Source organism: Oncorhynchus gorbuscha, linkage group LG11, assembly GCF_021184085.1.
Source record: "Oncorhynchus gorbuscha isolate QuinsamMale2020 ecotype Even-year linkage group LG11, OgorEven_v1.0, whole genome shotgun sequence".
Lineage (NCBI taxonomy): Eukaryota > Metazoa > Chordata > Actinopteri > Salmoniformes > Salmonidae > Oncorhynchus > Oncorhynchus gorbuscha.
In genome coordinates, this window is record NC_060183.1 from 34753474 (window position 1) to 34767469 (window position 13996).

Genomic DNA, 13996 nt, shown 5'->3' on the forward strand with positions numbered 1-13996 from the left:
ATTTTTGTTCCATTATAGCCTAACCTCAAATTAGTTCAAGGAAGGTTTTTAGAATTTTACGACATGAAGCTGAGCATTGCTGTATACCACTGTGTGCAACTTCCTCCAAGATATATGTTGAGCTTTCACACGTGCACTGGAAAATTTGATGTGAGATTCAACATCACCTCCCATACAAGGGTCTGCAGCTGCCACTTCCAAAGTGATGACTTTATCAAGCCTTTAACCCCCACTGGACGTTGGCTACTCAGGAAGGGAGCTCTCCCCACCCTGTTCCAGTGGAATGACTATTAAGTTACAGTGCCAAGACCTGGGGTATGGCAAAGGAGAGAACAACCAACTTATGAGCTGGCTCAGGTGGATGAATGACTTCCTCCACCTGTATCATGATTATTGTTCAGCTGCTGACCTGGCACTGAAGCAAGGCAAATATCTTCATAAGGAGGTAGAGAAACTGAGGAGACAGGTGGAGGAAATATCTGTCTGTCAGCGATTTCTGTTTGGAGCGATTTTGCTGCCTCCGATACACGGTTCTAGACAAGGTAGGTTATGGTAATGATAATAATATAGAGAGGATAAAGAGTGCTGCTTTGCTTCTATAAAATGAATAATATATGGTATCAAAAGGTCATTTAAAACAAGGTCTAAATAGACTGAGACCAAAACTGTGTTGTGGCTTGAGTAGAAACAATGTGTAAAAATAAGCATACAACAAATTAAGTAAAAACCAACATAAATAAATGCTTTGTTTAATAAAGGCTTTAAAATGTTTGCACAAAACCATTGCCTTGATCTTTGTTGTAAGTAACAATAATATTTTCTTTTCTCATCATTCCTTAATTTATCTGCATTTGTATGGTGTTATTTTGTTGCCCTGGTGGCAGTAAAAGGATCTTGTGTCTTACGCCTCGATCACACCGACAGTGTCATTGCGTTTTGGAACACCAGAAGTACATTCATTTCCAATGGAACACTGTGTTTGCTTTGCAGCATTGCGTTGCAGTGTGTGTTCTGTGTGGTGCATACTGCACGTTGGATTTGTACAGTATGCATCAAATTGATCTTCTCTCCTGCTTCAGAATGAAGTCCCACTGCACTTTCAAGGTGATGATTGGCATGGCACCACATAGTAAAGGGCTGCAACAAAGGTGTTTGCACTGAGGTTCTGTAAGTGACAAGGAGATCCTGAAGCAGTCGGGTATCATGCATGTGCTGAAAGCAAGGATGTCCATAATCGTGGACGACTGTGTGCCCTGCAAGGTCCTACGACCGGATTTCCTCTCAGAGGGTACAGATGCCAGCAGCAGAAGTCAAGGAGACGCAAGCCATTGCTCGGCTGAGGGTCCATGTGGCTCTGGCCCCCAGGTGGAACAAACTCCCTCACGACTGATTCTTTAAGCAGAGTGAACGTTTTAGATGCACTAGTGACTGTCCCACTGGATGTCATAAGGTGAATGCACCAATTTGTAAGACAAGCTGTAAATGTTTGACATGGTCATCCCTCTCTCCATCACTGGGTGCATCAACCAGCTCTACACCGTTGCCTGCCTCCTCGTCAACTACCGGAATGGGCCCTTGGTCAAAGCACTGGCAAAGGACTAGTGATGCTGTCAATTTCCGTACTATTAGACTGGTAACTGATTGCACCGTTTTTGCCTCTGATTCAAGATAACGGTGCATTCGGAAAGCATTCAGACCCTTACTCCATTTTGTTAAATTTTTTTATTATTTTTATTTCACCTTATTTAACCAGGTAGACTAGTTGAGAACAAGTTCTCAATTACAACTGCAACCTGGCCAAGAAAAAGCAAAGCAGTTCAAAACATACAACAACAGAATAAACAAAAATACAGTCAATAATAGAGTTGAAAAAGTATATATACAGTGTGTGCAAATGAGGTAAGATAAGGGAGGTAAGGCAATAGATAGGCCATGGTGGTGAAGTCATTACAATATACCAATTAAACAATGGAGTGATAGATGTACAGAATATGAATGTGCAAGTAGAGATAATTGGGTGGAAAGGAGCAAGATAGATAGATAAATCAATACAGTATGGGGATGAGGTAGTTGGATGAGCTATGTACAGGTGCAGTGATCTGCGAGCTGCTCTGACAGCTAGTGCTTAAAGCTAGTGAGGGAGATATGAGTCTCCAGCTTCAGTGATTTTTGCAGTTCATTCCAGTCATTGGCAGCAGAGAACTGGAAGGAAAGGCGGCCAAAGTAGGAATTGGCTTTCGGGGTGACCAGTGAGATATACCTGCTGGAGTACGTGCTACGGGTGGATCCTGCTATGGTGACCAGTGAGCTGAGATAAGGTGGGGCTTTACCTAGCCGAAAGTTGTAGATGACCTGGAGCCAGTGGGTTTGGCGATGAGTATGAAGCGATGGCCAGCCAACGAGAGAGTACAGGTCAGTGGTGGGTAGTATATGGGGCTTTGGTGACAAAAAGGATGGCACTGTGATAGACTGCATCCAATTTGTTGAGTAGAGTGTTGGAGGCTATTTTGTAAATAACATTGCTGAAGTTGAGGATCGGTAGGTTGGTCAGTTTTACAAGGGTATTTTTGGCAGCATGAGTGAAGGATGCTTTGTTGTGAAATAAGTTGTTTCTAGATTTAATTTTGGATTGGAGATGCTTAATGTGAGTCTGGAAGGAGAGTTTACAATCTAACCAGACATCTAGGTATTTGTAGTTGTCCAGAGTAGTGATGCTGGATGGGCGGGCAGGTGCTGGCAGAGATCGGTTGAAGAGCATGCATTTAGTTTTACTTGCATTTAAGATTAGTAGGAGGCCACTGAAGGAGAGTTGTATGGCATTGACTCTCGTCTGGAGGTTAGTTAACACAGTGTCCAAAGGAGGGCCAGAAGTATACAGAATGTTGTTGTCTGCGTAGAGGTGGATCAGAGAATCACCAGCAGCAAGGGCGAGATCATTGATGTATACAGAGAAGAGAGTCGGCCCGAGAATTTAACCCCATGGCACTCCCATAGAGACTGCCAGAGGTCCGGACAACAGGCCCTCTGATTTGACATACTGAACTCTGTTTGAGAAGTAGTTGGTGAACCAGGCGAGGCAGTCATTTGAGAAACCAAGGCTGTTGAGTCTGCCGATAAGAATGTGGCGATTGACAGAGGGGAAAGCCTTGGCCAGGTCGATGAATATGGCTGCACAGTAATGCCTCTTATCGATTGCGGTTATGATATCGTTTAGGACCTTGAGCGTGGCTAAGGCGCACCCATGACCAGCACTGAAACCAGATTGCATAGCGGAGAAAGTATAGTTGGATTCTAAATGGTCGGTAATCTGTTTGTTAATTTGGCTTTCGGAGACCTTAGAAAGGCAGGTCTCCGAAAGGTTAGGACATACTGTATAGGTCTGTAGCAGTTTGGGTCTAGAGTGCCACCACATTTGAAGAGGGGGATGATCGCGGCAGCTTTCTGATCTCTGGGAATCTCAGACGATATGAAAGAGGCTAGAAATAGGGGTTGCAATAATTTTAGAAAGAGAAGGGTCCAGATTGTCTAGCTCGGCTGATTTGTAGGGGTCCAGAATTTGCAGCTCTTTCAGAACATGACTATCTGGATTTGGGTGAAGGAGAAATGGGGGAGGCTTGGGCGAGTTGCTGTGGGGGGTGCAGGGCAGTTGACCGGGGTAGCCACATTACAGTCTTATTCTAAAATTGAGTAAATTGTTGTTGTTTTCTTCTAATTAATCTACACACACTATCCCATAATGACAAAGCAAAAACAGGTTTTTGGAAAAGTTTGCAAATGTATAAAAAATTTAAAAACATAAATAGCGTTCAAAAGTTTGGGGTCAATTTGGGTCCTTGTTTTTGAAAGAACAGCAGATTTTTGTCCATTTAAAATAACATCAAATTGATCAGAAATACAGCTTACAGATGGTAGGCAATTAATGTCACAGTTGTGAAAATTCAGGACACTAAAGAGGCCTTTCTACTGACTCTGAAAAACACCAGAGAAAGATGCCCAGGGTCCCTGCTTATCTGCGTGAACCTGCCTTAGGCATGCTGCAAGGAGGCATGAGGACTGCAGATGTGGCCAGCGCAATAAATTGCAATGTCCATACTGTGAGAAGCCTAAGATAGCCCTACAGTGAGACAGGACGGACAGCTGATCATCCTCGCAGTGGCAGACCACGTGTAACAACACCTGCACAGGATCGGTACATCCTAACATCACACCTGCGGGATAGGTACAGGATGGCAACAACAACTCCTCGATTTACACCAGGAACGCATAATCCCTCCATCAGTGCTCAGACTGGATTTGTAGGCCTGTTGTACGGCATGTCCTCACCAGACATCATTGGCAGCAACGTTGCTTATGGGCACACACCCAATGTCGCTAGACCAGACAGGACTGGCAAAAAGTGCTCTTCACTGGCGGGTCACAGTTTTGTCTCACCCAGGGGTGATGGTCGGATTTGCGTTTAACGTCAAAGGAATGAGCATTACACCAAGGCCTGTACTCTGGAGCGGAATGATTTGGAGGTGGAGGGTCCGTCATGGTCTGGGGCAGTGTGTCACAGCATCATCGGACTGAGGTTATTGTCATTGCTTGCAATCTCAAAACTGTGCTTTACAGGGAAGACATCCTCCTCCCTCATGTGGTACACTTCCTGCAGGCTCATCCTGACATGACCCTCCAGCATGACAATGCCATCAGCCATTCTTTGTGTGATTTCCTGTAAGACAGGAATGAAGACAGGAATCAGTGTTCTGCCATGGCCAGCGAAGAGCCCAGATCTCAATCCCATTGATCACGTCTAGGACCTGTTGGATCGGAGGTTGAGTGCTAGAGGCATTCCCCCCAGAAATGTCCAGGAACTTGCAAGGTGCCTTGGTGGAAGAGTGGGGTAAAATCTCACAGCAAGAACTGGCAAATATGGTGCTGTCCATGAGGAGGAGATGCACTGCAGTGCTGAATGCAGCTGGTGTCCACAACAGATATTGACCTTCTTTTGATTTTGACCCCCCCCCTTTGTTCAGGGACACATTATTCAATTTCTGTTAGTCCCATGTCTGTGGAACTTGTTCAGTTTGTTTCAAGTTGTTGAATCTTATGTTCAAACAAATATTTACACATGTTGATGAAAATGAACACAGTTGACAGTGAGAGGACGTTTATTTTTTTGCTGAGTTTAGTTGAATATCTGGGGTATCAGCATTTGTGGGTTCGATTACATGCTCAAAATGGCCAGAAACAAAGATCTTTCTTCTGAAACTCGTCAGTCCATTCTCGTTCTGAGAAATGAAGGATATTCCATGTGAAAATTGCCAAGAAACTGAAGATCTCATACAATGCTTCGTACTACTACTGTGCAACTGGGTACTGGACTTCCTGACGGGCCGCCCCCAGGTGGTGAGGGTAGGCAACAACATCTCCACCCCGCTGATCTACAACACTGGGGCCCCACAAGGGTGCGTTCTGAGCCCTCTCCTGTACTCCCTGTTCACCCACGACTGCGTGGCCACGCACGCCTCCAACTCAATCATCAAGTTTGCGGACGACACAACAGTGGTAGGCTTGATTACCAACAACGACGAGACGGCCTACAGGGAGGAGGTGAGGGCCCTCGGAGTGTGGTGTCAGGAAAATAACCTCACACTCAACGTCAACAAAACTAAGGAGATGATTGTGGACTTCAGGAAACAGCAGAGGGAACACCCCCCTATCCACATCGATGGAACAGTAGTGGAGAGGGTAGCAAGTTTTAAGTTCCTTGGCATACACATCACAGACAAACTGAATTGGCCCACTCACACAGACAGCATCGTGAAAAAGGCGCAGCAGGAGGCTGAAGAAATTTGGCTTGTCACCAAAAGCACTCACAAACTTCTACAGATGCACAATCGAGAGCATCCTGTCGGGCTGTATCACCGCCTGGTACGGCAACTGCTCCGCCCACAACCATAAGGTTCTCCAGAGGGTAGTGATGTCTGCACAACGCATCACCGGGGGCAAACTACCTGCCCTCCAGGACACCTACACCACCCGATGTTACAGGAAGGCCATAAAGATCATCAAGGACAACAACCACCCGAGCCACTGCCTGTTCACCCCGCTATCATCCAGAAGGTGAGGTCAGTGCAGGTGTATCAAAGCTGGGACCGAGAGACTGAAAAACAGCTTCTATCTCAAGGCCATCAGACTGTTAAACAGCCACCACTAACATTGAGTGGCTGCTGCCAACAAACTGACACTGACTCAACTCCAGCCACTTTAATAATGGGAATTGATGGGAAATGATGTAAAATATATCACTAGCCACTTTAAACAATTCTACCTAATATAATGTTACATACCCTACATTATTCATCTCATATGCATACGTATATACTGTACTCTATATCATCTACTGCATCCTTATGTAATACATGTATCACTAGCCACTTTAACTATGCCACTTTGTTTACATTCTCATCTCATATGTATATACTGTACTCGATACCATCTACTGTATCTTGCCCATGCTGCTCTGTACCATCACTCATTCATATATCTTTATGTACATATTCTTTATTACCTTACACTGTGTATAAGACAGTAGTTTTGGAATTGTTAGTTAGATTACTTGTTGGTTATTACTGCATTGTCGGAACTAGAAGCACAAGCATTTCGCTGCACTCGCATTAACATCTGCTAACCATGTGTATGTGACAAATAACATTTGATTTGATTTGACTACTCCCTTCACAGAACACCACAGACTGGCTCTAACCAGAATATAAAGATGAGTGGGAGGCCCCGGTGCACAACTGAGTAAGAGGACAAGTACATTAGAGTGTCTAGTTTGAGAAACAGACGCCTCACACAAGTCCTCAACTAGCAGCTTCATTAAATGGTACCCGCAAAACACCAGTCTCAATGTCAACAGTGAAGAGGCGACTCCGGGATGCTGGCCTTCTAGGTAGAGTTCCTCTGTCCAGTGTCTGTTCTTTTGCCCATCTTACATTTTTTTTATTGCCCAGTCTGTTATGGCTTTTTCTTTGCAACTCTGCCTAGAAGGCCAACATGTTCCAAGTCTACAGCCTGTGTTTAACAGCTACCTTCAGACCCTCTCTTCAAAATAAATTGCATTATGTTGGCCCGCACTCAACTATTTTGTCCAGTGTTCTCACTAACAAACCAACATATTTCCCCAAAATATTGCTGTACTTATTACTGAATACTTTATATTGGTTACTAGTATTTTACAGAGTTCTGGTGGTTATCACAGACAATGGGTTACACACATCATCTGAACTCAAATAAATTGTTTGGTACATTTCTTTTAGTATTTGAGTTTAAATGTTAGTTCAATGTAACTACAGTACTGTAATTATAGTGGAGACAGAGGCTACTTACAGTTGGAGTCGATGAGGTCTTTGCCAGGTCCTGGGGACATGGGCTGGACACAGTACTGACACAGACAGTCTTTGCCATTGAAGGTGACCCTATCCCCAGCAGGAAATGGTCGTCTGTGGGAGAGACAGAAATATACATGGACAAATGATCAGACACCAGACGGATATAGACAGATGTGTAGCACGGGTCACATGATTAACAGTGTATGATGAGGTGAATGTGTGTCAGCATTGTTGGAGTGAGCCGATTGACCCATTTGAAGACCAACGCAATCAATGCAGATGAGGATGCAGGCAGGATGATAAGAGTAAAATGAATGTGAACAATAAGAGTAATGAGATGGATAATGAGTAATTCTGCTAGCTCTTGACCAGGGCTCCTTTGAAAAGGAGATTCTTACTTGCAGATGGTGCAGACAAAGCAGGCAGGGTGGTAAGTCTTGCCTAGGGCAGTGACCACCTCTCCCTCCACAAAGTCCCTACAGCCGTTGCAGCGTGTACCGTGCATTCGCTGGTAGTCCAGGGTACACAGGTAGTCTCCATTTTTCATGAAGAAGCCTCCGTGAGCCAGGTCACAGCCACACACTGCAGGGACGCAACAGAAGTCAGTAAGTCATGCCATCTATCCTCCTTGCATCCATATATATATCTATATCGCCGTTGTAAATGAGAACTTGTTCTCAACTGGCCTACCTGGTTAAATAAAGGTGAACAACAAAAAAATATCCATTGTGACGACCCTCCCACTCTGTCTGCCGTATTCTGTCTTTGTTCTTGTTTCCTTATTAGGATGCCGGTGGGCGGAGTTGAGAGGGTCGTCAGCTACATGGGAAACACCTGGGCCAGGTGTCTCCCAGGATAAATAGACCTCTTCAACATTCATGGAGGAGACTCTCTCCATGCAGACACCTGTTGTAGATTGTGGTGTGGTTCTTGGTGGCCTTTTGTTTGTTTGCTTTGGCACCTTTCATCACCCTGCATTATCACATTCATGCATGCAAAACACTCACTTACACTACTGATTACTGATTACACACACCATTGTATACTATACTTAGTTGCTTTAGTTAATAAATACATATTTTGCTACTCCTTATCTCCACGTTGTCTCCCTTTGTTACGGGCTTTGAGCCGGTTCGTGACACCATCCAAACATCTGTGGTAGAATTACAACATTATGTTAAGCACATTACTTTTATATTAGAATGTATTCCTATTTACATTCTCACTGCCTTTTTCTGAGATGAGCCTCTGAGGTTTAACACTAACAGTCGATACATGATGGTTTGGCGAGAAGACAACATTCCATTCCATGAGCAGTGTCTGTGAAATGATGATCTGTCTGCCAGAGTGAGGAGAACCCTCCCTCTAGGTTATTAATGAATGCTGGACTTCATAAATTTAAGGGAACGACCTAGTGTCCCATGTTGCATTAGTATTTTTGGATATACAAGTAGTAAATGACCTAGAGATGGATATTTGGCACCATGCAAATATCTTGTAAATATGAGCGCACAATGTACCTGTGTATAATTTCACATATGTTTTTTGTTATGAGGACTGAGGATGACTATAAAGAGTTGTTTCCGAACCCTGCTTATTTGGGCTTTAACGGTCACCCAATGGTGTAGAGTTAACGCTCCATTACTGCACTAATTATTAATAAAGTTTGATGGTTTTGAGGAAATCTGAAAATCCATTTGTTGATCTTCCATGTGTACGACTGCAGGAATGTGTGTTTGTGTCTCCATTTGACAAAGGGTATGACAACAAACAATCCAAAAAATAAAATGCCAAAACCTCTGTGGATATGTAAGGTTAAGTATTGATTGTATTTCCAGAGACAAGAACAATATCTTCCACCTTCAAATAAATCAATGATTAAGATGCCCCCTCCTGGGGTCTTCCCCTATTGGATTGCTAGCACTGCTGTATTTTGCACTTGTAAATAATGTATTATTTTTCCACATGTATGTTTTGGGATGTACACTAGTGTCTATTAATAACAAACTGTTGTAGCCCATTCCTGCAATCAATGACCAAATACACCCTCTTCTGTTATTTATATTTTTTATTATTTCATAATTACTAAAGCTTATTTAAAGAAACTGACAAATCCGGTGTTTCTATGTCGAACTGTTTTGTTATATTTCAGTCCTCTGTGATGTATATAAAGTGTAAAATTGTGATGCTAATAAAAAATGTAATACATTTCAACTACTGTGGGGAGAACAAGTATTTGATACACTGCCGATTTTGCCGGTTTTCCTACTTACACAAGCATGTAGAGGTCTGTCATTTTTATCATAGGTACACTTCAACTGTGAGAGACGGAATCTAAAACAAATATCCAGAAAATCACATTGTATGATTTTTAAGTAATGAATTTGAATTGTATTGCATGACAAGTATTTGATCACCTACCAACCAGTAAGAATTCCGGCTCTCACAGACCTGATAGTTTTTCTTTTAGAACCCCTCCTGTTCTCCACTCATTACCTGTATTAACTGCATCTGTTTGAACTCGTTACCTGTATAAAAGACACCTGTCCACACATTCAATCAAACAGACTCCAAACTCTCCACAATGGCCAAGACCAGAGAGCTGTGTAAGGACATCAGGGATACAATTGTAGACCTGCAATAGGCAAGCAGCTTGGTGAGAAGGCAACAACTGTTGGCGCAATTATTAGAAAATGGAAGAAGTTCAAAATGACGGTCAATCACACTCGGTCTGGGGCTCCATGCAAGATCTCACCTTGTGGGGCATCAATGATCATGAGGGAGGTGAGCGATCAGCCCAGAACTACACGGCAGGACCTGGTCAATGACCTGAAGAGAACTGGGACCACAGTCTCAAAGAAAACCATTAGTAACACACTACGCCGTCATGGATTAAAATCCTGCAGCGCACGCAAGGTCCTCCTGCTCAAGCCAGCGCATGTCCAGGCCCATCTGAAGTTTGCCAATGACCATCTGGATGATCCAGAGGAGGAATCGGAGAAGGTCATGTGGTCTGATGAGACAAAAATAGAGTTTTTTGGTCAAAACTCCACTCGCCGTGTTTGGAGGAAGAAGAAGTATGAGTACAACCCCAAGAACACCATCTCAACCGTGAAGCATGGAGGTGGAAACATCATTCTTTGGGGATGCTTTTCTGCAAAGGGGACAGGACGACTGCACCGTATTGAGGGGAGTATGGATAGTGTTGGAGCGAACCATTGAGGAAAGCTCAGCATTGCATGTAGATAGGTTTGGCTGCTAGGCTGAAGTAGCAAGGACATGCACATTAAGAGAAGATGATATCCAGGCCATATGACACCCAGACCATACTCTATTTTTGAAAGAATACATTAACCAAAACCATACGTGCATTCATGACAGCTGAACGTGCTATGGTCAGCAGGATACAGGAAGAAAGATGTAGGCAAGATGGTAATGGTAATGATGACTAACACGTAAAACATAAGCATGCAATACATATATTATTTTTAGAACATGGAAAGAGTTCTGCCATCGTTGTAACCAAAAGCAGATACTAAGGGGGAGTAACTTTATTTACATATGTGATGTACACCAATACTATGTATGTATAAAAGCAGAGCCAGTGCTGAGAAGCGGCGGCTGTTCCGCGGACCAGCACGGCTCTTAATAACTTGTATTAAAGTCTACATTGAATTCACAAAGTTCTTCTGAGAGTATTATATTTCTGAAACAATTATCCACGACAATAGCATTGAAGATGGGTCGTGGCTGGGTCTTCCAACATGACAATGACCAGAAACACACAGCCAGGGCAACTAAGGTGTGGCTCCGGAAGAAGCATCTAAAGGTCCTAACCAGTCTCCAGACCTGAACCCAATAGAAAATCTTTGGAGAGAGCTGAAAGTCCATATTGCCCAGTGACAGCCCCGAAACCTGAAGGATCTGGAGAAGGTCTGTATGGAGGAGTGGGCAAAAATCCCTGCTGCATTGTGTGCAAACCTGGTCAAGAACTACAGGAAACGTATGATCTCTGTAATTGCAAAAGGTTTCTGTACCAAATATTAAGTTCTGCTTTTCTGATGTATCAAATACTTATGTCATGCAATAAAATGCTAATTAATTACTTAAAATCATACAATGTGATTTTCTGGATTTTTGTTTTAGATTCCATCTGAGGTATATACTTTTGTTTCAAAGTACAGATTTGTAGAAACTCTGTGACCCTGATTTAGTCCACTGCAGTAAAAGGTTAAGTGAGATGTAGGCATTGGTCTGATACACATTGTCTGAAGTACAATAGGCCAACATAGCTACTGTAGTAGGTCAAAGCTGTGTGCTGGACAACCTTGGGGTCCTGGGTGGTGCAGCGGTCAAAAGCATTGCCTGCAATGCAGAGGCACTACTACAGCCAGGCTGTGTCACAACCGACCGGGAGCCCTATAGGGATAGGACGGCGCACAATTGTCCCATTGAGGATATGTAGAGATGAGCCAAGGGACCAAATTCAGGGAGAAAATGAGGTTGAAAAAAATATGCTTGTGGCCATACCACCATGCCTGTTCAGGGTCGGGCCTGGTTAGAACTGGGATAGGAGACCACCTGTGAATACCAGGTGTAGTAAACAAAGAAAACATCATTATTAAGAGCAAAAACCATGGGTGGAGTAGGCATTGTGGTGCTCATGTCATTTTCCTTTCTTTTATACCCTGAAAGTGATTACATAACATTATTATACACCATAACTGCTGGGTGTTCTCCGCCAGCAGAGGGCCTGTGCTACTTCTCCCCACATCAATTTCATCCACCTCGGTGGAAACGACTTGGAATACAGCAAGGTGGCGGCACTGGTGCGGCAGATGAGTGAATTTAATGGTGGTCATCCGAATGTTTTCCGGGACAATGGTGGTTCCGTAGGGGTGGAGTGCATCTGACAGATGAGGGCAATGCTCTCCTCTGTAGCAGCAAGATGGAGAAGGGTGTAATTGCAGCCCACAATTCAGGGCATTCTTGCATGTGGAATGCCCACATTCCTGCACCCGAGGAAGCCCTCTTCCTACTTCTATTGATCAATTTTTTTTTAAGCTAGCTACACAGGCAGGAGCACTCCAGTGCAATAGGTGGCGGTAATGCACAATAACGTTGGATGCCAACCGCCTTTAAACCCCATAGAAGAAGAGGAGGGAGCAACAACGCCGGTAGGTGGCTAGCTAGCTAGGACAATGGTAGACGGAGTCCTTACTGGCTCACCTTAGTTGGCTAGCTAACTGGCAATAGTAGCCAAGGATGTTAGCCATCTTATTTGTGCTTATTACACACAGGTGTCAAGTGTCAAGGCCAATAGTTTACACAGATGACTTCATCCATGTGAAAAACCTTCTATAGCAAAATATAGCTAGCTTCCTTTCCTTGTAGTTTGCCTCTATTCCAACTGGTGTTAGCTGGGAACTAGCACTGTTGCTGTGCAACCCAAGTGCTTAGAACTCTTGAGATTCAGCTGAAAATACGTTAGCATTGTCAGAAATGCTATGAAAATGTAGCAGATCATTGGTTCTTAATGGATGGAAATGTGAGATCGATAAATGAATAATGTAATAAAAACTGTTGCACCTACAAACGTATTCAGTCCAAATGGATCCAAGTCTAATTGTTACCTTATTGACGCTGTAGCCTCGTTTTAATCCCACGTCTAGAATTTGAGCTAAGTTTGTGCAAAACATTGTCTGACGACTCTAATGCTAATGACCCTGTCAAAAAATACAGTATAGTGGTTCTCGGTAACGTCCGAACTGATCATGACGGGAGGTGGGGAGTGTGTTGTGTGGGTTATCGTCTATCAACGATGATTGACAGCCATCGTCGTTGGAGACAACATCGTGATGTGACATGATGGCACACAAGAACGGAGTCGGTCAGTGGGCAGCACACGAGTCGCATTCCGAGTCATTTTAATATCTATTCTATTTGCTATGGCCTATTTCAATAAATATGGTATACCGAATGTAGTCTAGACAGAGCGGAGAATTCCACCAAAGCAGAGCAAAATGTCCCGTCAGAAAATACATCTCTCGGGCTTATTCGGACACTTCCTAACTTCCTTGTGTTTAGCTGTTTAAAAAACAAGAGACTATATACCCTTCTCTCTCCCTTCGATAGGTTTTGACTATAACTTGGGCCTATATGCTTTCATCGTTTTATGCATCGAACAATGAATGAATCTGGAGTTACATCTCAAAAAGTTGTTTGCATAGCCTAAAAACATAAGGTAGCAAGGGGACTAATAATAAGAGAACAAACAACATCAATAGCCAATAGAAAAATCATTGTGAAGTTTAAGCAGAGTGCAAAATATACAGTGCATTCGGAAAGTATTCAGACCCCTTCACTTTTTCCACATTTTGTTACATTACAGCCTCATTTGAAAATTGATAAGAAAAATATATATTTAATCCATCTACACACAATACCTCAATGACAAAGCGTAGTATTCAGATCCTTTGCCATGAGACTCAATTGAGCTCAGGTGCATCCTGTTTCCTTTGATCATCCTTGAGATGTTTCTACAACTTGATTGGAGTCCACCTGTGGTAAATTCAATTGATTGGATATGATTTGTGAAGGCACACGCCTGTCTATATAAG

At 43.3% G+C, this 13996-nt stretch overlaps 1 protein-coding gene across 10 annotated transcripts in view; it reads right to left on the bottom strand.

The window, feature by feature from the left end:
* The window catches only part of LOC124048543 (actin-binding LIM protein 1-like), a 155707-nt gene that overhangs the window by 70567 nt on the left and 71144 nt on the right, over positions 1-13996 (bottom strand). For all 10 annotated transcript variants that reach the window (XM_046369430.1, XM_046369435.1, XM_046369426.1 and 7 more), the window contains exons 3-4: positions 7775-7958; positions 7375-7487 (exon numbers count right to left, since the gene is read on the bottom strand). In XM_046369430.1, coding sequence (XP_046225386.1) covers positions 7375-7487; positions 7775-7958 — 297 coding nt within the window. The remainder of the gene's footprint in view (positions 1-7374; positions 7488-7774; positions 7959-13996) is intronic.